General features: G+C 46.9%; 1 protein-coding gene across 4 annotated transcripts in view; it reads right to left on the reverse strand.

Moving 5' to 3' along the window:
• The window catches only part of ITSN1 (intersectin 1), a 219055-nt gene that overhangs the window by 158425 nt on the left and 35779 nt on the right, over window positions 1-24851 (reverse strand). For 3 of the 4 annotated variants that reach the window (XM_074996511.1, XM_074996529.1, XM_074996539.1), the window contains exon 2: window positions 4190-4249. In XM_074996511.1, coding sequence (XP_074852612.1) covers window positions 4190-4217 — 28 coding nt within the window. In that variant the 5' untranslated portion in view covers window positions 4218-4249. Of the gene's footprint in view, window positions 1-4189; window positions 4250-5014; window positions 5032-24851 lie in introns of those variants that run through there. The other variant, XM_074996519.1, reaches the window with a different exon arrangement.

Genomic DNA, 24851 nt, shown 5'->3' on the forward strand with positions numbered 1-24851 from the left:
CCGGCACTGGCGCTTGTTTAGCCGCCGCCCTGCCTGCGGTGCGGGGCAGCTGGCTGATTATCGGAGGCTGAGCCACTTCCACGTGGCTCTCCATGCCGCCGCCGATCAGCTGTTGCTGCGGCTGGGGGCTGCTCGCTCCTCCCGTCCCGCTCGCTGTTGCTACCGGCAGGGATCGGGCTGGGGAGGCTTTCCTCCGTTTCTGCGCTGATGGGGTGAGGGAGGCAGCTTTCTTTTTATGGGCCCCGGAGGCTCCCTCCTGCTGCGGCCGCTCCGGCACGTCTGGCTGGAGGGCCTTATCAAAAAGCAGCATTTTAAGCCGCATCTCCCTGTCTCTCCTTGCTCTGGCTGTTAATTTAGCACAGAAGGAGCATTCCTGTGCAACATGGGACTCCCCAAGGCACCTTATGCATAGACTGTGCCCATCGGATGCTGGCATCGCCTCTCGGCAGGACTCACATTTTTTAAATCCTGAAGAGGACATTGTTGGTGAGTCTTTCAGTTGTTAAACGGGTACTTAGCACCTTCTCTGTGCTGTTTTCCCCTTCCGATGGCCTGCCGCAGCAGGAGGGCTGATGGCCCTATGCTCCTGGCCTCCGGCGCTTGTTACTGGGACTGGATTGAAGCTGTCCCGCTTGTAGTTTGTTTGTTGCTTTTGTTTTTTGTTTTTTTTTGCAAAAATAACAACCGGCTAACTTGCAGTAGCCTAAGTACTTGAAAAACTTTAAAGAAAAACAGTTAAAGCCATTGAATACGCTACTTGGCCTTAGCCTAGTTCGGATTCCGTCTGCAGCCGACGGCGGTTAAGAGGAACTGGCGGGGACCGGATCGCGCACGTGGCCAGGAGCGCGCAAGGGAGCGGCGCGCGCCGGCGCATGCGCGGTCCGGCAGAAACTGCTTGGAAGATCCGATCTGCGGCGCCAGGCAAGCCCGACACCTATTGTGGAGCACCCACGGGGACACTCGAAGAAGAAGCACTACTTTTATTATTCACCTCATTTCACCTTTGGGAGTTTGTCCCCAAAATCTTGCTTCAGAGAGGGAAGAGTAATTGGGCCCAGAGTTTGCTCCAAAAATGTATTTTAAAAGTCCACCAATCTGCCTCTATTTAAAGATACCAGACTTTGTCTCTTATTTTCCACATGGGTCTCTCAATGAAGAAAGCAGACCAGGGTTCATGGATACCTTCCCAAAAGTTCCACCAGCCCTGAAGATCTCAGCCTAGGATGAGTCAGGGGTCCCTGAGTGGAACAATGAGGTTGATGTAAGGGTTTTTAAACAGGGCCAGCAGGAGAAAGCTGGCGCTAACAGTCTTCAATGCCCTCCACCTGCGATTTATATGGAAGCAGAGCAGATAGGCAGCAAAGACGCACAGTCAGAGGAGTAGCTAAGGTACGTTGGTGCGAACCAATGGTTTTCAACCAGAAAAATGCGTACAGGGGATATACCAACTAATCTGGATAGTTGCGTAGCTTTACAACAAGCTACATAAAAAGCAAAGTTAGTACAAACTAAAGTGTCATACAAATAATAAGGTGTTTATACTGCTCCATTCACTGAAATGCAAGTAAATTATTTATATTCTAATTGATGTATTTTGTAAGTACATAGCAAAATGAGAAAGTCAGAAGATTTTCAATAATAGTGACACTTCTGTATTTTTACGTCTGGTTTTGTAAGCAAGTAATTTTTGTGTGACGTGAAGCTTGGGAATACAGAAGACAAATCAGACTCCTGAAAGGGGTACAGTACAATTGTCTGTAAAGGATGAGAGCCACTGGCATCAGTTATAGGGACTCCGGCATGATCTTCCAGTTGGCATGCTGCCTATCTAGTGTTGCTCCCATTAGGAGAATGGGGGCAAGACAGAGAAATGATTGTTCTTTTTCAATCCTGTCTGCCTTCTTTTCTTCTTGAGGCAGGCTGGGAGGAGGCAAAGGCAACGATTGCCCAGACTTGGCTGCTATGTCATCTGCATGCTCCCAGCATACCTAGCCAATCTCCCCAACAAGGTGCTCAACAAGAAGGGTGAATGGAAACTGGAGACAGAGAACCTTCCTTCTGCCTCTGGCTCCCTTCAATCCAGCTCTTCCCCTGAAGGGATGCCAATTGCTGCAAACGTCTTAGGAGAAGAACTGACAGAAATTTTCCACAGAAAAAAATCAAGTGCACCCCTGGGAATCAAATTGTTGAGAAAAATGTTCGTCTAGAAGCTTGAATTCAAGTTTGTCGTGTTGTCATAACAGTTCTGCAGCAGGGCTGTCGGGTCACCAGACAAAGCGGAAGCAGATAAAATTGGAGAGAACTTTAGAAGACAGGACATTGCTAGCAAATTGTCCCCAAGCTGCAAGCAGGATACAAGGTTCCACTGTAACACATTTATAGACCTTATCGTACAACTTTTCTGCTCAACGGGGCCTAAGACAGTACGCCTCTGAAATGTTTTATTTGTGCTCTTCATAGGCATCACAAGAGCACCTTATGTACAGAGCCCCAGGTGTGATGCTCTGAAACTGTTCAATATGAAGGCAGAAAGAACTGAGTAGTGCGATTCCCCTCAGGGTACTATGCTCAGGGCAAAGACCTTCCTTGGCTATCGCCTTCTTGGGACCAGCCTCAAAGCATTCAGAATCCCACCTGGATGGGACCCTTGGAGAAACCAGAGGGTCCAGCACCTCAGCTCTGCAGTTGCTCTCAACCAACATGTAAAATAAATGTCAACAGCAACACAGGTCTTGTTAGCACAGAAATCAGTGACTCCCAGTTAAATCTATTGGGGGGGCAGGCGGGGAGGAAAGGAGTGACGATTTCGGTTGGATACCTTTGACTCCCACTTCTGAGGCACCAACCACAGACTGTGCAAGAGCTTCTAGTGATGCAAACTCCAACATACCTCTTGCCCCAACTCTTGATCTTTGTCGAGTTTCCAGGGTTTCAGGTTACAAAGGGCACCATCCATTGCATATATGCAGGCACCTGGAGCCACATTTCACCTGCCCCCAAGGAGTATAAGTCACACACCCTTACTCCCACCATCTAGACATCAATGCAGTATACTCAGGGTCATTAGCTACACACAGTATTCATGTTCAACAGCAAGACTCATATACACAACAAAAAACAAAAAAACAAAACAAAAAAAAAAACCCTTTATTGTACCATAGACCTGGCCTACACCATCTCATTAGGCTGAAGTTAGCCACGTTAGTGTAGGCTTTTAAAACTGACTTCTGTACTCCACCCTGATGAGATGAGTACCACTACATTCAACCTTCTGGAGTTGAATATGGGGTACAGCAAACAGTGTGGTTCAAGTTGATGTTCTTGGAGTCTGGGAAGTGTCCAACAGTGTCCTAATGTGATTGAAAGTGCTGGCCAGAGCAACTCTAATGCATGCCTATGCACACGGGAAATGCCTCAGAACTTCTGAATTTCATTTCCTGTTGGCTAGGGTGAGGCCCCACCAGTCTGCCCTTGTTTCCTGGGACAAGTATTGGAGTTCCACTACACCAACATCCTTGGCTGCCATCAGCATATGCCAACTGCGCCATTCAATGGTTTCCTGCACATCTGTGCGTGTGGCCTCCTCCCATTCTTCCTAGTCCAGGCAGCCCCTTGGTAGGCCCTGGACAAACCACAGGATAATGCAGGAGGCAACTGCAATGTTTGCCACAGCAACATGCAGCTGAGGAAGGTCCATGAGTGCTGTGCTATCAAATCTGCACAGATAGCCAGGAGGAAAAAAGGGCACAGAATGATTGCTTGCCGTTGGTTTCAAGGAAGCGGGGGAGATGGTGGTAATTGCATCATGGGAGGCTGATGACATGTATTCAGAACAACCCACAACAATGTTTTTGTCCCAGCACGCACTGGGAGCTTAATTCACAATTCCAATGGGCAGCAGGAACTTTGGGATGTCACCCACAGTGCACTGCTGTTTTAAATTGCTGATAGCCTTAGTTGTGGGGGGATGCTGTCGACCAAATGTGCTTAGCTGGGATATGCATGTTCAACTTTTAGTATTTGGTTTTATAAAGTCAACCTCAACACAGTTGACCTAATTCTGTAGCGCAGACATTAAAGGATCTGGCTAAACATTACGTGAATCAGTCTCACAGGCACTACTTTCTAGAATGCATTTGGAAAGGAATATAATTTTGTGAATTAAAAACAAAACAAAAAAAAATCTTACCCCCAAAAGGTGTTGGAAACTGAGCCATGGTTCAGTCACTTTTAGCTTGCTGATAGATGCCTGAAACAGAAAGGCAGTACATTAAGATAAACAGATCTTCAAAGCAAAAATATATTCAAACAGATCTTTAATTTTAAAAAATACACTTTGTAACAGTTATATGAATAATTATGTGGGAAAATAAGGGTAGTTAAGATGTGGCAGTATATAAATGTAAAATAGTTAAACTGTTAGTTAAGGAGAAACTAACGCATATTCTTTTTGCAAGTATCAGAGGGGTAGCTATTTTAGTCTGTGTCTGCAAAAATGCCAAGTTGTCCCGTGGCACCTTATAGGCTATCATATATTTTGGAGCATAAGCTTTCATGAGCAAAGACCCTCTTTTTGCACTATCACATGCATTTCTGTTCTCTGCTTTCCTAGCAAATAGCTACATTTCACTCTTGTAAAAAAAAAAAAAAAAAAAAGGCCTCAAAAGCTAAACTACCTTTCTTTATAATGGAAGAGTGATGTAATAAGTAGAATTAAAATCAGCCATATATACCAACAGGACTCTAGCAACAGCAGAACAAGTTGCTCAAAACCTCACTTCCACTGGGTAGGACATCTCTATCCTGTCCAAGTGCAAGAACAGGGCATTGAATTCTACAGCGGATGAAAAAGTACACTTTCCTAAGAGCTAATTTAAATTTCATCTAGATTGAGAAAATCTTTGAGATGCGCCATTGTGTTCATATGGTTTGTGATTTTACAAGAACATAAAAAAATTAAAACTAATGACTAGAATGCAAGTAAGACTATTTTGCAGTCTGCTATAGCACTTACCCTGTAACAAGTTAATTCAGCTTAAGGAGAATAGAAGTTAAACTACTGTAAACAACTCCAAAAAGGGACATCACAAAGCAAAAAATGAATTATTTGGTGAGAACTTCATGCATCCACTTGAAAAGTTCAGTTAATGCTGCTTACTCTTCAAAGTTAAAACAATGCCAGGGAGCCTAAACTTAAAAAAAAAGGAGGGGGGGTACTTTTCTTCCTACACACAAGAAGCGCCATGAATTGAGCCAGAGGGACAATGGCTAGTGACAGAACCACAAAGCAGTGAATAGAGTTGCCTCCTGTCCTAGGAGATTCCACTGTTTTCTCCAGCAACAGGGGAGAAAAAAGCAAGAGACATCAGCACTGAAAGGAGAATGATTCAGGCTGTTTAAACAGCAGCAGAAATTTATCAAAATCATTAAAAAACAAAAGTACCAGAAGAATGGAATTAACTTGCAACAGCAGTTGTTTTCTTTTGTCTGAATTTCACAGTGGTCTTTCTTCAGCACTTCTGATACAGGTTCTTCAATAAACCTAAATCTACTACATACATTCACCTCCACAGTTTTCACTGAAAAAACCAAAAACATACACACTGTCACTACTGCTGAAAACAATGTAATGAAAACCAAGTTCCACGCCTAACTGTAATTCAGGAAACAAGAGCAGGAACAACAAAATGAAGAGACCAGTCTGAAGATACCACAGATAATTCATCTATTTATCTGTGAAAATCACTACTGCATTTATCTCACCCCACAAACACTTTGAATTCTGCTTCTAAACTACAACAAAAGGTATTCCCAACTATAAGATCAGTCAATTCTTTTAATACCAAGGAAGCATGAGATCATGGCATTTGATGCAAATTAGTATAACATTATTATCCACTTTAGATAACAATTTAGTCAACAACAGTGATTGTTCCAAACAGCCTTCCAACTCTAAATAATTTGCATTTCAATCTTTTTTGCTTCATTATCATATATGCTGTAGCAGACATAACTGTACCTCCCCCACTACTCCTATATATTCTGGTTTTGGTTTCTGAAGCTAAAAGCTGATGCTAAAACAGTTTCCTATGCAAAGTCTTCCAGCAGTACCGTAGCTCCACAGATGCACTACTGAATCAGTGTGGCACACACAATTTTATATTCACTTAAAACTTTAAGGAAGAAGGGAGGCGCAAAATGCACCTTTCAACTGTTTACTCTGTGGGAGTGTTTTCAGAAAGAAAAGGGAACCAGAGGTGGATGGCTAGAAGGAGAAAACTACAAAACCAGACCTGGAAAAAAAACAGAACAAAAGCAAAAAAGGGGAAAAAAATAAAACCAAAAAAAAAACAACCCCCACCACCTACTCATATTTTACAATTACAAATATTAATGCTAGGGCAATTATAAATACTGGGGCAGAACAGTGTTTGCAAGCACTGCAGAGTTCAGTATTGAAGGGAGAGACTCTCTCACACATAGTTCACAAAATCCACAGGAAAAGCAAGCTTATCACTCCGTGCTTGAATGCAACAGTAATGAACAAAATAAATCCAACAACTAGTGACCTGCTTGATACTGAAGAATGCAAAAAGTTGTTCTAACAGCAGAGAGAATATCAGCGACAAAGGGAAGCAGGCAGTGAATGAAATAAACAGTGAAAGAAACCAGCAGAAAAATAACCTTGAATACGTGATAAATGAAAGGAGACTGAAACAACTGGAAAAGTTAGACTGAAGACTAGCAGACATACAGAGATACAATAGGAAACAAAAGTTGGAGGAAGACAGAAAGAGACATGCACACACTCTAGAACAGAGGTGTGCAACCTATGGCTCTGGAGCCGCCTGTCGCTCTTCAAGGACTTCTTTGTGGCTCCCAATGCTATAACTGCAAAGAAAAAACCCTCCTGATTGTTTTTGATAAATGGGGACCGTCTAAAAGCACAAAAAAAATGAACAATTCATATCTATATAACAAATGTTATGCTATCTTGAAATGTTGGCTAACTCCATGTAGCATCCTCCAGAGAGAGAGGAGGTTTGGGAGTAAAAGTCAGGAAGACCGTGGTACAAATACACATGTAAAGTGGGAAGAAACAGAATACATAAAAAGTTTGTCAGTGTCCTGCAGTAAACATGTATCACATTACAAATCATCATGCGCACTGGTCTTAAAAAGAGAAGTTACTCACTTGTAGTAACGATGGTTCTTCGAGATGTGTCCCCGTGGGTGCTCCACAGTAGGTGTCAGGCTCGCCTGGTGCCGCAGATCAGAATTCTTCTAGCAGTTTCCACTAAATCGCGCATGCGCCGATGCGCACCGCTCCCTTGCGCGCCCTCGGTCATGTGCATGATCCGGTCCCTGCCAGTTCCTTGACCAACCGCCTCGGATGCTCCTGAAAAACACCGGACAGAGATGCGAAGTGGGGAGGATGGGCGGGTGGTGGAGCACCCATGGGGACACATCTCGAAAAACCATCGTTACTACAGGTGAGTAACTTCTCTTTCTTCTTCGAGTGGTCCCTGTGGGTGCTCCACAATAGGTGACTACCCAGCAGTAACCCCAAGTAAGGAGGTGGGTACTCAATTCATGTGCAGCTTGCCCCTGAGAGGACTGCTGTCGACAGACGGGTATCCTCATCGAACACCCGATGCAGGGTATAATGCTTGGCGAAGGTGTCGTAGGATGACCAAGTCGCTGCTCTACAAATGTCTTTCAACACGATTCCCTTGAAGAAGGCCGTTGATGCTGCCACCGCACTGGTGGAGTGAGCCCTGGGCGGGGCTAGCAAAGGGGTCTTTCGAAGCTCGTAGCACAGGTTTATACAGGACACAATGTGCTTTGAAATTCTCTGAGAAGAGAGGCTTTCCCCTTTTGACCTGGGAGCGAGAGACACCAGAAGCCTGTCTGTTTTCCGGAAGGGCTTAGTTCTGTCTATGTAAAAGGCCAACTCCCTCCTCACATCTAGGAGATGCAGGCGCGCCTCCTTGCTGGAGCTGTGAGGCTTCGGGTAAAACGAGGGTAATTCAATTGGTTCGTTAATGTGGAACTCCGAGGAAACTTTCGGAATGAAGGCTGGGTGTAACTGTAAGATCACCGCCTCCTTTGAGAATACTGTGCAGGGCGGCGTTGCAATCACTGCTGCGAGCTCGCTCACCCTGCAGGCTGACGTAATTGCAAGAAGGAAGATCGTTTTCATGGTAAGTAGTTGGAGGGGTACCATGGCTAATGGTTCGAAGGGTGGTCCCAATAGCGTGTGGAGTACCAAGTCCAAACTCCACGATGGTGGTAGCGGTTTTCGAGGAGGTTACAGATTTACCAGCCGCTTCAAGAACCTTGTGACGATAGGATGGGCAAATACAGTGGGCCCTTCCTCTTTGTGCCGAAAAGCTGATATAGCTGCGAGGTGGACCTTTAGCGAGGATAGAGAGAGCCCGTCTCGTTTGAGGTCCAGCAGGTAATCTAGAATTAAAGTTATAGGAACGTCAAGAGGAGCTAACTGTTTGGCAGAGCACCAGGCGGTAAAGCGTGTCCATTTCTGTTCGTAAGTCCTCCTGGTGGAGGTCCTTCGGCTACACTCCAAGACGTGCCTTACTCCCTCCGTACATGTGCTCTCTAAGGCGCTGAGCCATGGATTAACCATGCTTGTAGGCGCAGACCCTGAGGGTGCGGGTGCACTATGGACCCCTGAGCCTGCGTGAGTAAGTCCGGCGCCACCGGTAGGGGGAGTGGTGGACGATCCGACATGCACAGAAGCAAGGGAAACCATTGTTGTCAGTCCCAAGTTGGAACTATGAGTATCATGCGAGCTCTCTCCCTTCTGGCTTTCTGCAGAACATTGTGGATAACTGTTGTGGGGGGAAACGTGTAGAGTAGAGGGCCCTTCCATGAGATCATGAAGGCGTCCCCCAGGGACCCCCGCCCTATTCCTGCTCTGGAGCAGTACTGAGGGCACTTCTTGTTGTACTGGGTGGCAAACAAATCGACTTGGGGAAACCCCCAGGTGCGAAATATGCGTCGTAGCAGGTCGGAGCGGATCTGCCATTCGTGCGTGAGTGCAAAGCGCCTGCTCAGTTGATCTGCCTTCACGTTGTGGGCATCCGGCAAGTACGAGGCTTTCCACATTATGTTGTTGGCAATGCACCAATTCCACAATTGGACTGCTTCCGCGCATAGCACACGGGACCGTGCCCCTCCTTGTCGATTGATGTAGAACATGGTGGAGGTATTGTCAGTATTGACCCCGACTACTTTGACGTGGAGGTATTTCCAAAAATGTCTGCACGCATTGAACACTGCTCTGAGCTCCAGTATATTTATGTGCAGTGTCTGTTCCGCGGGGGACCACAGCCCTTGCGTCACCTTGCTGCCAATGTGCGCTCCCCATCCTATGTGGGAGGCGTCAGTTATAAGAAAAATGGAAATTTGTGGTTGGTGGAAGGGCACTCCCACTAGAAGGTTCTTGGGATCTGCCCACCACGCTAGCGACTTCCATACCTCCGTCGTGGGTGATACCACCCTGTGGACGGTATGGGATGCCGGTTTGTAAACACTCGCCAGCCAACGCTGCAGGCTTCGCATGTGTAACCTGGCATTCTGTACCACAAACGTGGCGGCCGCCATGTGCCCCAACAGTTGCAGGCACGTTAGGACCGGCAGCGCGGGGCTGTATATCATGACTTGCACCAAGGATTTGATGGTGCGGAAGCGGGCGTCGGGCAGGTATACTCTTGATGCGATAGAGTTTACGCGCGCCCCTATGAACTCTATATCTTGCGTGGGTTCGGTCTTTGACTTTGCAAGGTTGATAACTAGGCCCAGCGAAGTAAACGTGTTTGCGGTGACGCGTAGGACCTCTGCCTTTGAGGCCCCTTTCAGTAGGCAGTCGTCCAGATATGGAAAGATAAACAAGCCCTGCCTGTGCAGGTAAGCTGATACCACTGCCAGGGTTTTGGTAAAGACTCTGGGTGCTGAGGATAGGCCGAATGGAAGAACCCTGTATTGGCAATGTTCCCCACCGACCGTGAAACGGAGGAAGCATCTGTGTGCCGGGTGGATTGTTATATGAAAGTAAGCGTCTTGTAAGTCGAGGGCTGCAAACCAGTCTCCATCGTCCAGTGCTGTAAGTATGGAGGCAACTGTAATCATCCGGAAGCGCTGCTTGTGCAAGTATTGGTTGAGGCCCCCTGTAGGTCCAAAATCGGCCTCCAGCCTCCTGTTTTCTTCTCTGTTAGGAAGTAGCGTGAGTAAAAACCTTTCCCTTGGAATTGTTCATAGGGGTGGTGGAAAGAGTGCTGGAACATGAGGTGATCTACCTCCTGCTTCAGCCTCGCCTCGTGAGAAGGGTCCCTGAAAGGAGGCCGGGTGGGAGGTTTCGTCGGTGGTAGCAACTGGAAGGGGATCGTGTAACCCGTGGCTATAATTTCCAGCACCCATTTGTCTGTTGTGATCTTTTGCCATTGGGAATGGAACGGTTTGAGGCGATGATGGAACATGAGTTGAGAGTGGCACTGAGCGATGGTGTTGATAGTGCAATCCTCGACATACCCGTCAAACTTGCTGCCTCTGGGCTTGCCCCGAGGCTGTACGACTTTGTTGAGAACGTCGCCTGGGGGCCCTGTACTGCTGCTGCTGTTGATGGCGCCCTTGGTCATAGCCTTGCTGATATTGTGCGCGCTGAGGTTGGTAAGCGTAGAGCCTTTGCTGAGGATAGAATTTCTTTTTCTTGTATGGAGGAGTATCGATACCCAAGGTCTTAAGTGTGGCCCTCGAATCTTTGCTAGAGTGGAGGACCAAGTCGGTTGATTCCGCAAACGGCTTTTGCTTGTCAAAGGGACGATCCACAATCTTCGCCTGTAGATCTCTGGGGATACCAGATGTCTGGAGCCAGGATGCCCTACGCATTGCCACTGCTGTGGCTGTTGGGCATGCTGCTGTGTCCGCCATGTCCAGGGAAATCTGAACTCCCGTTCACGAGGCCGCGTAGCCCTCCTGGATGATCGCCTTTAACACTGGCTTCTTGTCCTCCGGGAGGGAATCCATGAGAGAGGTGAGTCTAGAGTAATTGTCAAAGTTATGGTTTGATAAAATGTGCCGCATAGTTTGCCATTCTCAATAATAAGGTAGAGGAGGAGTAGACCTTCCTGCCGAACAGCTCTAATTTCTTAGCATCTTTATCCAACCCCCCTGATTTGTACTGAGACGTCTTCGACCTCACCTGGGACGATTTGACCACCAAAGAATTGGGTTGTGGGTGGCTAAACAGGAATTCGATGCCCTTGGCTGGGACGAAGTATTTCTTATCTGCCCTTTTGTTCATAGGCAGAATAGAAGCCGGAGTCTGCCATATGTTAGTGGCTGACTCCATAATAGCTTCGTCCAGTGGGATAGCAATTTTAGATGAAGCCGGGGGTCTCAAATTTTCCAGGAGTTTATGATGCTTCTCCTATACCTCTGCTATTTGAATGTCCTGCGTGTATGCTACTCTTTTGAACAGCTCTTAGAATTGTTTAAGGTCATCCGGAGGGGAGACATCCCCAGGGCCAATTGCCTCATCTGAGGAGGATGAAGAGGAACCGCTGGGATAACCCTCCCCCAAGTCCTCTGGCTCCCGAGTTCGCTGGTATGCTTGCTCCTTCGTGGGCTGTGAAGGAAAGTCTCGGGACTCTGGACCTAATTCTCCCTGGGACAGCTGCGTTCCTCTCCCAGAGCGAGAGTGTACACGGGAGTATTGGCGAGGAGTGGGAGGGGATCTGCCCCTGGATCTAGACCTCCAATGTCGGTGTTCAGTATGATGAGGACGGCCATAACAACATGGACAAGGGCACGGTGATGGACACCTGGACCACGATCAGAGAGTGTACCCATGATGTCTGGGAGAGCAGGATCTCCGTGACGACACTGATAATGGTGAAACTGGTTTGTGTTAGTACTCATAGGGATCCATGCCCAAAAAGGGTGAAGGTGGCCTGAGCCACGGCAAAGGCGGCTGGAGGAATGGAGAGGGAGGTCCAAAATAAGCCGGTGGAGCTGCCGCCCGGTGACGCAGCATGTGTATCTCGGGGGTGGGGGGGGGGCTGGGTGATAAGGGCATCGCAGCCCTGTCTGGAGATGGACTGAGGTGCCGGGTTTTGGCTCTAGCTTTCCCCCGCTCTAGCTTTCTGCCGCCCCTGCAGGGTAGGCGCCGCCCCCTCCCGTGCCGGGGATCTCAGCCCCGCTGTCGGCACCACGCTCGGTACCGTCATAAGCGGTGCCGCATGGGTAGCTTCCTCCGGCGCCGCTGGGCCTGGTGCTGGGTGCCCCTGCGCCGTCGGCGCCACGATAGCCGGTGCTGCATGAGACGGCGCCGCCGATTCCGGTGATTGCCATGCTGGCGCCCGCGGCGCCCTCCATGCCGGCACCCTCCGTGCCGACTGCTGCATAGTTGGAGGCCTGGCCCTGGCCACATGCGCAACTGCGCTGCTGCTTTCATCAGCCCACGGCTGAGGGCTCTGCGTTCCGCTCGTCCTGCTCGCTGGAACAGCCAGCAAGGATCGAGCCGGGGAGAGTTTCTTCTTCTTTTGCACAGAGGGGGTCAAAGACTCTGCCTTCCTTTTATGTGACCCAGAGGGCCCTTCTGTGTGAGGCTTCTCAGGCGGCTCAGGCTGGAGGGCCTTATCAAACAAGATCATTTTGAGCCTCATTTCTCTGTCCTACCTGGCCCTGGCTGTAAGCTTAGCGCAGTGCAAACACTTCTGGGTAACATGGGAGTCCCCCAGGCAACAAATGCACTCACTATGCCCATCAGAGGACGGCATAGCCTCGCGGCATGACTCACGCTTCTTAAACCCCAAGGAAGCCATGGCAGTGAGTCTTTACTGTTAATTGAGTACTTAGCCGCTAATCAGTGCGTTCTACCACCCAAACAACATTCACGGCCTTCAGGGTAGCGGACGGCTTAAACAGCCTTCTTTGTCCGCTCCTCTTCCCTCCGTTCCTCTTCTCTCTACTATTTTGTATGCTTTTTTTTTTTTTTTGGCTTCTTCTTTCCTTTTTTTTTTATAATAGGAAAAAACAACGAGCTAACAAGGAAAACAACTATCTTATCTGTCTCAGACTTTAGAGCCGGAGCGGATTCCATCTGCAGCCGTTGGCGGTTGAGAAGGAACTGGCGGGGACCGAGGGCGCACAAGGGAGTGGCGCACATTGGCGCATGCACGATCCAGTGGAAACTGCTGGAAGAATTCCAACCTGCAGCACCGGGCAAGCCCGACACCTACTGTGGAGCACCCATGGGGACCACTCGAAGAAGAAATAGGGGTTACAAAAAGTATTGTTTCCATGTTATTTGTTAAGGACCATCTTGTATTCACATGAATCAAATGAGTATCTTGACTTGGAAAATATGGCTCTTCGTGATATTTTGGTTGCCAACCCCTGCCCTAGAAAGTAGCAATTTAAGCTTGGTGTTGATAGCATCATCTTGCTTATTTGTCTAAAGCAGTGATGGGAAATGAGGCTAGTACGTGGGCCACATGTAAGGTTGCCAGGTGTTCGGTATTGTACCAGACAGTCCAGTATGCACATGCATGAACAGACCAGTCAGCTTAACTTTTGTACCAGGAAATATAATGGAGCAAAACAATTGAAGAATTAATACAAATATCTAGAAAATAAAAAAGCAGTAAATTAGCACTAACAAAATAATTTATTAGGTGAGCTTTCATGGGACAAACCCACTTCTTCAGACCATAGCCATACCAGAACCAACTCAATATTTAAGGTATAGAGAACCAAAAATAGTAATCAAGGTTGACAAATCAGAAAAAAAATGATCAAGGTGAGCAAATCAGAGAGTAGAGGGGCAGGGTGTGTGTGTCAAGAGGGGCAGGGGGTGGGGTGGGGTGTGGATCCTGACCCTGATCCACAAACCAGTCAGCCAACATTTTAATGGAGGGGGCCATTCTGTTAAGGACTTAAGAGTTTGCATCTTACTGAAGAATAATTTTCACGCTCCTTTGAAAGAGAGGCTGCTGAACTCTCTTTTATATTCAAATTCAACACATTAACACATGGTTTGAACTGGTATGCAAATTTTCTGGGTCATTATAGGGACTCTTTTGCATACTTGGCTTAATCTAATGCTTGACACCCCCCTCCACTCCTTTACTGTCTGATTTGCTCACCTTGATAATTATTTTTCTGATTTGTCAACCTTGATTACTATTTTTAGTTCTCTGTGCCTTAAATATTGAGTCTGTTCTGGTATGGCTATGGTCTGAAGAAGGGGATTTGTCCCATGAAAGCTCACCTAATAAATTCTTTTGTTAGTCTTTAAAGTGCTACTTTACTGCTTTTTTGTTTTGATAGTATATAGACTAGCACAGCTTTCTCTCTATTACTAATCTAGAAAATAAGTTAAGCAACAGTCAGTATGGATTTGTAAACAAATAATGTGAAGTCAACCTGGAACAGTATCTTTCTTTGACAGGATAACAAGTCTTGTGGATAAGGGGAAAAGCAGTAGATGTGGTATATCTAGACCAGGGATCAGCAACTCTTCTGAAGCGGTGTGTCAAAATTTGACCTTTTGACCTCTATGTATGGTCCAAGTGCTAGTGATGTTTTTAAAGTCACTAATAGCCTTTATTAAAATTGGTAGAATAGCCTTCTTGTGACCTCAGAATTATTTTTAATCAAGGATTACTCCCAGTATTATTTTAATCAAAGATTAGTTTAAAAGGACCATTTCTTGCTGGGATCTGAAATGTGACTTCCCCACTGCCCGAATTACACTCCAGCAACTGGTGGCCCCAGCTCCATGCCACAGGCTGTTTTATAGTATGTAAAAGAAAAGTATGTGTTAGAAAAGAGGAAATTGAGGGGGGATATGACAGAGGTATATAAAATCATGAGCAGCAGGGAGAGGGTGAATAAAGAAAAGTTATTTACTTATTCCCCTAATATAAGAACTATAGGACACCAAATGAAATTAATGGGTAGCAGATTTGAAACTAATAAAATAAAGTTCTTTTTCATATAGCATGTAGTCAACCTGTGGACCTCCTTGCCAGAGGAGGCTGTCAAGCCTAGGGCTATAAGAGAGTTCAAAGAGCTAGATAAATTCATGGAGGTTAGGTCCATAAATGGTTATTAGCCAGGGTGTAGGAATGGTGTCCCTGATATCTGTCAGAGGCTGGAGATGGATGGCAGGAGACAAGTCATTTGATCATTATCTTCGGTCCACACCTTCTGAGGCACCTGGCACTGCCCACTGTTGGCAGACGGGATGCTGGGATAGAAGAGCCTTTGGTCTCACCCAGTAATGGCCATTCTTATGCTAGGATTTATTAAAATACTGTTTAGTACAATGATTGGTTAAGGTTCAGCTAAGTAGGTCAGGGTAAAGGTAGGTGCCCTTGTATGTGTGAGTAACAGAAAATGTTGTGTGGGTAACAGACATTCTTTGGAGAGAGAGTGTTCATACTGGCACTTTCATAGGCAACATTCCCATGGAGGAGACAGGTACCAGGGCATCAATCTGTTACTTTAAGTTACATGAGGCAGCACTGCAGACATATTTTGCTTCACATACTGACAGCAAATTTGCTAAAAATAACTGCTAAATATTTCATTTCACTTCCACTCTTGTTTTTTTTAATCATACAAAGACCACAAACTTTCAGGAAAGATGTTTATTGGAAAACACAGTCTACTAACTAAACAAAATGTCATTATTCAGAAAGAAAGCTGTTATCTGGGCTGTCAGCATCAGGAACCTTTCTTCTTAACTAATGTGTTACGGATGTTAGTGCTGGCACTGTTCCATTCAACTTCTTGTGCAGATCCCCAACTATATTTTATTCAAGGCATTTTTGTATATTACTGGAGTCTGAGATGCTATTGATAGCAAGGCAACAGAGGAGAGCAAGACAAGGGAGATCATTTTGAAGTATGATTTTTTTCCTTCTTTTCTGTGCCAACATAAAGTCTAAGCTTTACAGCTAAGGATCAAACCTGGTATATCAAGGTCAAGAGGTTACAAATCAACACCTTGGGATGGATTCTGAGCCTCTCCTTCTGCAGTATTTTGATCATACGAAAAGTGGAAGCCACTCACACTTTCCTTGCTGGCAGCTTCTCAATGTGAAGACACTCCAAAATGTCTTACAGACGCAACAGCCAACTTCTGCACTTCACACACTTCCTGGATGGGATGGCGAGCTGGCTTTTAGCTCATGCTTTACAGTCACATGGTTTTAGCCTCTACAGTTTCAAGTTCCTTCCCTCCTGCAGGTGACTTGGGTCCACTGACCTTACACATGGATACCAAAAAGGTGCTCTGATCGTCCTGGAGGGGATGGTGAGCAACTGGAGGATATTGCTATCTGGCAAGGGGATCCTTGGAAACATTTTGCCAACATTTTACAATAACTTGACCCCAGGTGGGGACAGAGACTCAAGGAGCCATAACCGATTCCTGGTTCTCATCATCTACTTTTTTTCCTTCTCTCTCAGTGTGGATATGTCAGAAAAAGTGATTCTTTGCTAGGCACTCACCCGGTCAGACATGTCCAATCACCCTGCAGCATTCACAGCCTATCAGGGAAGCAGGCAAAATAACCAAAACATTCTAACTATTCCCCTTTTGTACTCTGGGGTGGCATGCAGCTGCAGGGGAGCTGCTGAACAAATGCAGCATGGAAAGACAGATGTTTGAGGCATCTTGGCCCACAGTGCTGCTCCTGTCATTGTTCAGAGAGTATAGCTGGGTTACAGCATGAATTTTCTTAGCCAACAACTATCACTGCTCATTGCTAGCTGAACTATTTTATGAAGCCCTTAAAAAAAGCTGCATGCTAATTTTGATAATCCATTAATTCACTGCTGTAATGCAGTTAGGTAAGCAGCATCCAGGCAACCTTAACTGTGTCCTTCAGGAAGACTGAGGATTATTGTTGGGTGAAAGGCATAGCCAAGGTTTTGTGGGCAACAAAGTGAAGGGCAAGATAGGGCTTTCCTATGGCATGCTGTGTATTGTACAGAAGTAGGGTATCTGCACCAGCAGCCACATATGGCTTATGAAACAACAGATTGAGTAGAGGCAAAAAAAAAAAGGAGTACAATGAGGAGGAAATAAAGAACCCTGACATACTGTTTGCCCTATTCTTCAACACCAGCTTCTAAAATAAAGGTTTAAATATAGAAAACAATCTCACTAGGAGGATACCTTAACTAGCATTTCCAATACACTTATTCTCTTAGACTATAAATAAGGCAAAGTCTTAAATCCTCTATCTTTCTAACTTCTCACTGATAGCCCTGTGCTACCAGCCCTTGGAATTTCATATGGGTTAAAAAAACAGCAGGAAGACAAAGAACAGCCTTAGTAACAAAATGGAGTTTGCTGTCTCATGCAGACAGATAGTATTCAATATCAAAGAGAATTAAACTGTACAGAGATTGGCCACCACCACACCTGTATATAATACATATAGGAAAGAACTGATCAGATTCATCTCGTTGTGCATGGTGTAGCCTGCATATCCAAATGAACTTGTCAGAGCTACCCTTGCCTGCTTCCTCCCTTTTTATGTCTCTTAAAATCAGATTGGCTGTGCCTACACAGGCACAAATCTTCAAAATAGCCATATTTCGAAGATTACTAATGAGGTGCTGAATTGAATATTCAGCGCCTCATTAGCATTATGATGCTTATGGCTGTGGCGCTTCGAAAGCACCACTTTCAAGAAGGACCCCAATGTAACCACGCTGAACTGCACGCTTTTGAAAGGACCCCCACCTTTTGAAATCCCCTTATTCCGATCAGTGATCGGCTAAGGGGATTTCAAAATGCGCGGGGTCCTTTCGAAAAGGACCCTGTGTAGCTGCGCCGAGCACTTTCGAAGCACCGCAGCTGGAAGCATCCTAATGCTAATGAAGTGCTAAATATTCAATTCAGTGCCTCAGTAGTAATCTTCAAAATATGGCTATTTCGAAGATTTGGGCCCGTGTAGACACACCCGTTGTGAACTCTTCAGAGGCCTTACAGACTAGGGTCAGCAATCCTCAGCACATGTGCCACTCTTGACATGTGATCCAATTTAAAGTGGCACACAGAGGGAGCTCATCCCTGCTCACCCCCTTCCCCATGAAGCACAAGAGGGGGTCACAGCCAGGGCACCCTCCAGAGCATGGGACTGGGGTCCCTGCCAGAGTTGCAGCTGCCCCTCCCTCCCCCTCTGGAGTGCAGGACTGGAACTGGGGGCCCCGGGAGCTGCAGCTGGGCCCCTGGAGTGGGGCCAGAGCCAGGGCCACCCCCACTATGGAGCAGGGCGAGGGCCCCCAGCACAGGGCTGGAGTACCAGTTGAATGGGGCAGCGGGGGGGGGGCCGAGCCAGGGCCGCCTCCAGAGCTGCAGCTGAGCCCTGCCAGAACTGCTGCACAGCTGCAGCCAGGTCCCCCACTGGAGCGCAGGGCCGTGGCTCAGAAGCCCTGACACTCTGGATGCGTCTCCACATGCCCCTTCTTCCGGAAGGAGGGGCGTGGTAATGAGCAGCCCTCAAGATGCTAATGAGGAGTAGATGTAAATTTCCCAGGCCTCATTAGCATATGGGCACATGATTTGGAGTCCAGAAGCTCTTCCTGACTCCATAATATGCACGCAGAGGCGCGGCCTGCGGGGGTCTGCCAGAAGAAGCTCTTCCCGACTCCATAATACGCATGCAGAGGCGCAGCCTGCGGGGGTCTGCTAGAAGCAGCTCTTCCAAATTTTGAGGAAGACCCCGCGGGCCGACCGTCTGCATGTGTATTATGGAGTCCAGAAGAGCTTCTTCCAGATGCTGAACCAGGTGGCCATACGCTAATGAGGTGTGGGAAGTTTACATCTGCCCCTCATTCGCATCGAGGGCTGCTCATTACCATGCCCCTTCCAGAAGGAGGGGCATGTGGAGACAGAGCCAGAGGGTCAGGGCTTCTGGAAGGGGCATGTGTAGATGCAGCCTGTGTGTCACTGCTGCAAGGACAGTATGCTCCCTGCAGAGCAACCACGAGGCCCATCACCTCCTAACAGGGCCAAGAGCTCAGGGCTCCCAGCCCTGTCTTGTGTCCAGGCCACAGCTGAGTCAGCAGGCACTTCATGGGGCTCTGCACAGCCCTAGTCAGTCAGTCACCCATTAGACTGCTGGGAGGGGCCACACCCTCCTGTGTTTTAAACCCTCAAAACTGAAAGGAGTCCAGGCACTGCTACGTTTTCAGGGCCCTGTGGACACAGACTTGCCTGGCACCCTCTCCTGCCCAGGCCCTAGGAGCAGTGCTGACCCTTCAGCCTTTCCCCACACCCCACCCGCCCCCACTAAAGCGCATCCTCTCCACAATTCCAGACAAATAGTGAGGGTCCTGGGTTACCTCTACAAAGGGGCAGTGGGAGAAGTGCATGGAATGCAGGCGCACTCTGCCCACTAGTCTAACACGCAATTGTGAGCCTTGTTTTTCCTATGGGTAATACACAGAGCTGCACAAAACCGCTGAACGCTGCACATTTCCCTGCCTGTAACAGCTCCCCCACGCCGTGCAAGTAATCTACTAACCCGGTGAAACTTTCAACTCGATTACTCAATGTCCCTAGCATGGCGCTGAGCAGATTTCGAATGTGTCTGTGTGGGCTGTCGAAAATGGTGCAGCTTGTGGCAGATTTGAAACATTAATACATTTGATCCTTGTTCAGCTTGTTGTAAGCACTATTATGTGGCAAACCTGTCTAGTAAGACCAGTACAATATTAAAAGTAAATGTGATGCTTACGAACAATCGATTCAGTTGAGAAAAGTGAGCGTTCTGCGGAATTGTCTTATTGACATGTGCCATGTTATTTAAAAGGTTGGGAATCACTGCTTTATTGACATGTATAGTGTTTAATGGGTGGTACCTGCAAAAATCATGTAAGATACTTGAAACTGACCAGGAATATAAAGGAGGTCTTAATCTTCTATTGTGCACTACCTATTAACAACCACACAAGTCAGAGTAGAAATCCATGTGATAGCTATCACTTATCTTCCTCCCCAACGGGAGACAAGCAGATCAAAGCCTGATAATTTTCCTCTAGGAAGCTGAAATTATTATTACTCTACTGACGTGCTTGTCTTGATAGCACACAGTGAAGGAATAACTACATTTTCATGCTCCTTGGGAGGTACAGGTATTTTACCTAGAATCTTTGTGGGCATGACTGCAATTAAATTGTAAACTAGAAATGCCTTTGGGGTAGAATTCTAGGTGAAAGGCATTTCTAGTTTACAAATGTCTAGACACAGTGGGGAGTCTGACAGAATAGCACTGGGCCCCAAAGGTATTAGATGGTCATTTCCAACATTCAGAGGGGAGTGCCAGACAGGTCAGTGCCCTGCAACTGTGTTTAAGGGCCCCAAAGTTGTATTCTGCTCATACTCCAGGAGATTTAAATACCCAAGGGGAGCAGCAAAAACTTCCCCCTTACAGTTGTTCTAGTACAGGGGAGGGCAGACTATGGTCTCTGGGCTGTATGCAGCACATCAGACCTTTTCTCCCACCAGGGCCCTTCCCTGTTCTACTGCCACAGCCAGGAGTGAGAATGGGGCTTGCCCAACTCCACACTGCTCTTGGAAGCAGTGGGATGTCCCTTTTCTGACCCTTATTGGTAGGAAGAGGGTTTCACATGTTGCCTCTGACCCAAGTGCTGCACCCCTGCAGCTCCAATTGGCCAGGAATTGCAGCTAATAGGAGCTACATGGGCACACAGAGCTGCCTGGTCACACCCTCGCATAGGAGCCAGATCAGGTACATGCCACTACTTCTGGGAGCTGCTCGCAGTAAGGACCACCTGGAGCTTACACACATACAGCACATGCATCCCGCCCCCCGCCCCAAATGCTCCAACCTCTTGCCCCAGCCCTGAGCTCCCTCCTGCCCTACAAACCCATTATCTCTGACCCCAACTCCAGAGCCCACATTCCCAGCTGGACCCCACACCCACACTCCATCCCCCAATTTAGTGAGAATTCATGGCCTGCCAGACAATTTCCACACCAAGATGTGGACCCAAGTCGGGCTAAAACATTTGCCAACCTCTGTTCTAGTAAGAGTCTGGCAGGGATCACTCCTTGGGATCTGACGGTAAGATTTTTCAGAATCTTTTCAGCATGTACCACAGCCCAGCTTTCCTTCTCCACTGCCCCCAGCTTCTTGACAGTGATAACCCCAGTCACAGAATGCGCTGACCACATGTTAGTCCTCTCATTGCCCCTGTATCTTCCTGGCCTCCTACACCTCACTGCCTGTCTGGGACAAGGCCAGTTCTCCCACTTGTCCCAGAAGAGGTGGTCACAGGCATGAGACCAATTGTTGAAGATACAGGAAAATGTAAGTGGAAAAGCTGAATTACCCCATTTCCTACCACACAGCTATACCCTCCTCCTCCATGCCACATCCATACACTGCTCCACTCACTCTCTCTTTGGACTCCCCAGATTTCTCCCTAGTAATATTTCAACTCCTGCAACCTGACCTTGATGCTCATTGCTCTGATCACCCTGCATACTCTTGCTGTTTCAAGCCTAGCTAAACACAGTTCTAGCCTGGTCCTTGCTATTGTGTGCCCTGATAAGCACAGTGGGGTAATGAGGAGGTAAGAGCTATTGGAAATGCTCAGAGCCTACACAGACATAATAAAGGACAGGACAGAAGAGATGCAGAGTCCCTGTCCCAAACCAGGCAGTAGCATGTTGAAAAGGGACCCTGTACATGCTCAAAGCATGCTCGCAGCTGCCAATATTCGTCCCAATCCCCACAGCAGAATGCCAATAGGAGCACTCCTCCCCCTGGCATTCCTTAATGCTTGTGGCTAGCAAGGGGCTCCAGGGTCGACACTGACCCCCGAATGTGCCATTTCATCCCGGAAGATCGAATGTAAATTGATCTTCCACTGCAAGTGTAGATCCAGCCTGCGTGCCCTGTGCAGCATCCTTTTGAGAGAAGGCTTGTTCTCTGGCATAAAAGCAAAACAGGAGACAATTGTCCATTTCTGGTTCTCCGTCGGTTGGATATTTTTGTCTCCACTAAGCCCATAAGCAGCAGCAACTGCAGTGCTGCCTCAAAGGATGCTCCATAGGAAAACTTAATTCAAATGTGGAGGCCATTCTGAACAAGAGAACTTAGAAGCAATGTTTTATACTTTTTCTAGTAAGCTGGGTTTAAAGAATCCTCATTCTTCAAAGAAAAGCTTAGCTTGTCCTATAAAGCTACTGATGAAAAACAGACTACCAGACTTTAATAGGTTGGACTGGCCATATGCCAGCAAAATACAGACGGCTCCAAATGCTTCAAGGAGACTGTATACCAGCTATAAAGAATGAACAATGGTTTTGAGTCTAAAAACTTTATTCTTGTTATTACTGTGTAATCAGTGAATGTAAATAGCAATTTTTACTTCATCACATGTATGGCTGCTTACACTGCCGCATTCATTGTCACAAAGCAGAGGTTAAACTTGTTTTTTTTTTTGCTGCTACAAGAAAGAATTTAAATTACTATACCGCTGAGCATCTTAACTTTTTTTTTTTTTTAAATGATACAGACATACACAATCCTGCCCTTTTCATAGGACATATTTAAGGCCTACATAAAAAGCTGAATTCTCATTCACAGCCTTCTGAAAAGAACAAACAGCTTTCTGATTTAGAAAGCCAATCTTAATCCCTTGAATGAACACACGTCCATTCACCCTGACAACGATTACTAAAGTTTGGCTTCCAATCATATGCCACATGAATGGCTTTAGGAGGACTCAGCAGAAGAGTTAAGGAAGTAGAAGTAAATAATTTTCAACAAATTTCATTAATGGGCCAAGCAAACTAAAGTTATGGCTACACTATGGAGCATGCAGTGGCATGGCTGCGCTGAAGACACTCAAAGCCAATGGGACAGAGCTCTCCCACTATTACTTCAGTCCCCTTCGCCCCGCCCCAGCAGCTTGGTCAGCAGAGGCAGATGTTAGGTGCAACTCCTAGAACGACAGTGTACATAGCCTCACAAAGCAACTCTGATAGCGAGAGATATTAAGCTGAAACAAATATATTTAGGTAAAAAGGTTAGCGCATACAGGATGAGCTAAGCAGTTTCATCTTGCAAATTCTGTACACACTGCAGAGGGTACAAGACAAAAAAGGTACTTTTTGAGCTCTCAACTCCTGTGGGCTATACCTGTTAGTTGCAGTCATATGTCTCAAGTAGAATGTTTAAGACGACAATTATATTCAAGTAACAACTATGACGGTTATATAGAAAAAGATCTCAAATCTGATACACTAAAGATTGTCACAGGATTAATTGTTTAAAACTTTATTGCTCTCCATTTTAAAGCAAAAGGAATTTTTTAAGCAATATTATTAAACTTTCTTCTTTGACCTCAGCTCTGAAACTCAGACAACTGAGGGTCCAGAATCCTATTCAGTAAAGCTCCTCAGCATAAAAATGCATTTTCTTTTAAATCTGACCCAATTTGGAAGAAGAAGAAGAATTTGCTAAAAGCCCACACAAAGTCTGAGACTGCATAGGAAAAGGGACTTTTAGAAAATGAAAATCTTTTCCAAACATGATCTGATAGGGAAATTAGCACTCTGCTATTTTAACACAATTGCGTTCCCAAGTACAGTAAAGCCCCCATTTAGCAGACCCTGATTCAGTGGCCTTCAGGAAAAATGGACATCTGTCAGGCCCCCATTGTTCCTGATCTGCTGAATTCACCAGCCGCCCCCAAAAGAAAATACAGAAATGCTGGCGACTCACTGGAGCTGACGCACCTGGAGGGGCCATTGCACTGACTGCCCCACACCTGGTGGGTGAAGCGCATGGTGGCTCTGTCAGTTCTAGCTGTGGTGGAGGCTCCAGCCATGGTGGTGGCTTCTCCAGCCAGGGCAGTGGCCCAGGGAGCAACGGAGGCTCCAGCAGCAGAAGCTCCGGTTTGGCAGCTCCAGATGCTCTGGTGAGTCGCCCATTTTACAGGGCTTTTTTTTTTGGGGGGGGGGGAGGGGGGAAGCCTGGCTTGGGGGTTGCGCTATGCAAATACGACTAAACCCTTGCATTTAACAGACTGAGCATTGACAGCCCCCCCCTCCTGCCCCCATTAGTCGGTGAAATCAAGTGTTTACTGCATACAGTGTCCACTGCAGGAAGAGAATAAAAACAGCAATTTTAATGCAAACATGTCCATTTATTGCTTTAATGCTTAGGGTGATCATATCTCCCTGTCCCAAATATGGGACAGGGAAATATGGGGGGAGGGGCAGCAGCTCCTGGAGAGCCCGGAAGGCGGCCGCAGTTATTGGCACTCCCCAGGAGCTATGGGGAAGCCGCAGCTGCAGTTCCTCCCCTGCAGCCCTGGGAAGTGGCAGCCCCCTGGTGCTCCCCAGGAGCCCCAGGGAAGCCGCAGCTGCCCACACTTCCCTGAGGCTTGGGGAGGGAGGGGGGCATGGCCCAACATGGGATAATTTGTCTCTTCTGAAAAATAAGTTGGGATGCCTTTTTGGCGTCCCAAATATAGGACCGTCCTACCCAGTATGCGACGGATGGTCACCCTATTAATGCTAGCAAAGTGGTTCTCTTGTGCCTTCCTTGGTCATTAGTTTTCAAATATGCATAAGAGGCTGCAGAAACAGAGTCAGGTTCTTGGTCATGTGTGAAAAGTTGTTATGCCAGAAAGTATGACAATTTTATCTCTGATATTAAGCAGAATTTATTTTGTTTTGTTTTGTTTTGTTTTAAGAACCTTAGCTGTGAACCCACTGGACTATTACTGTAGCCCCCACAGCAGGGGTAACTTCCTCAGCAGATCAA

This window comes from Carettochelys insculpta, chromosome 1 (assembly GCF_033958435.1).
Source record: "Carettochelys insculpta isolate YL-2023 chromosome 1, ASM3395843v1, whole genome shotgun sequence".
Lineage (NCBI taxonomy): Eukaryota > Metazoa > Chordata > Testudines > Carettochelyidae > Carettochelys > Carettochelys insculpta.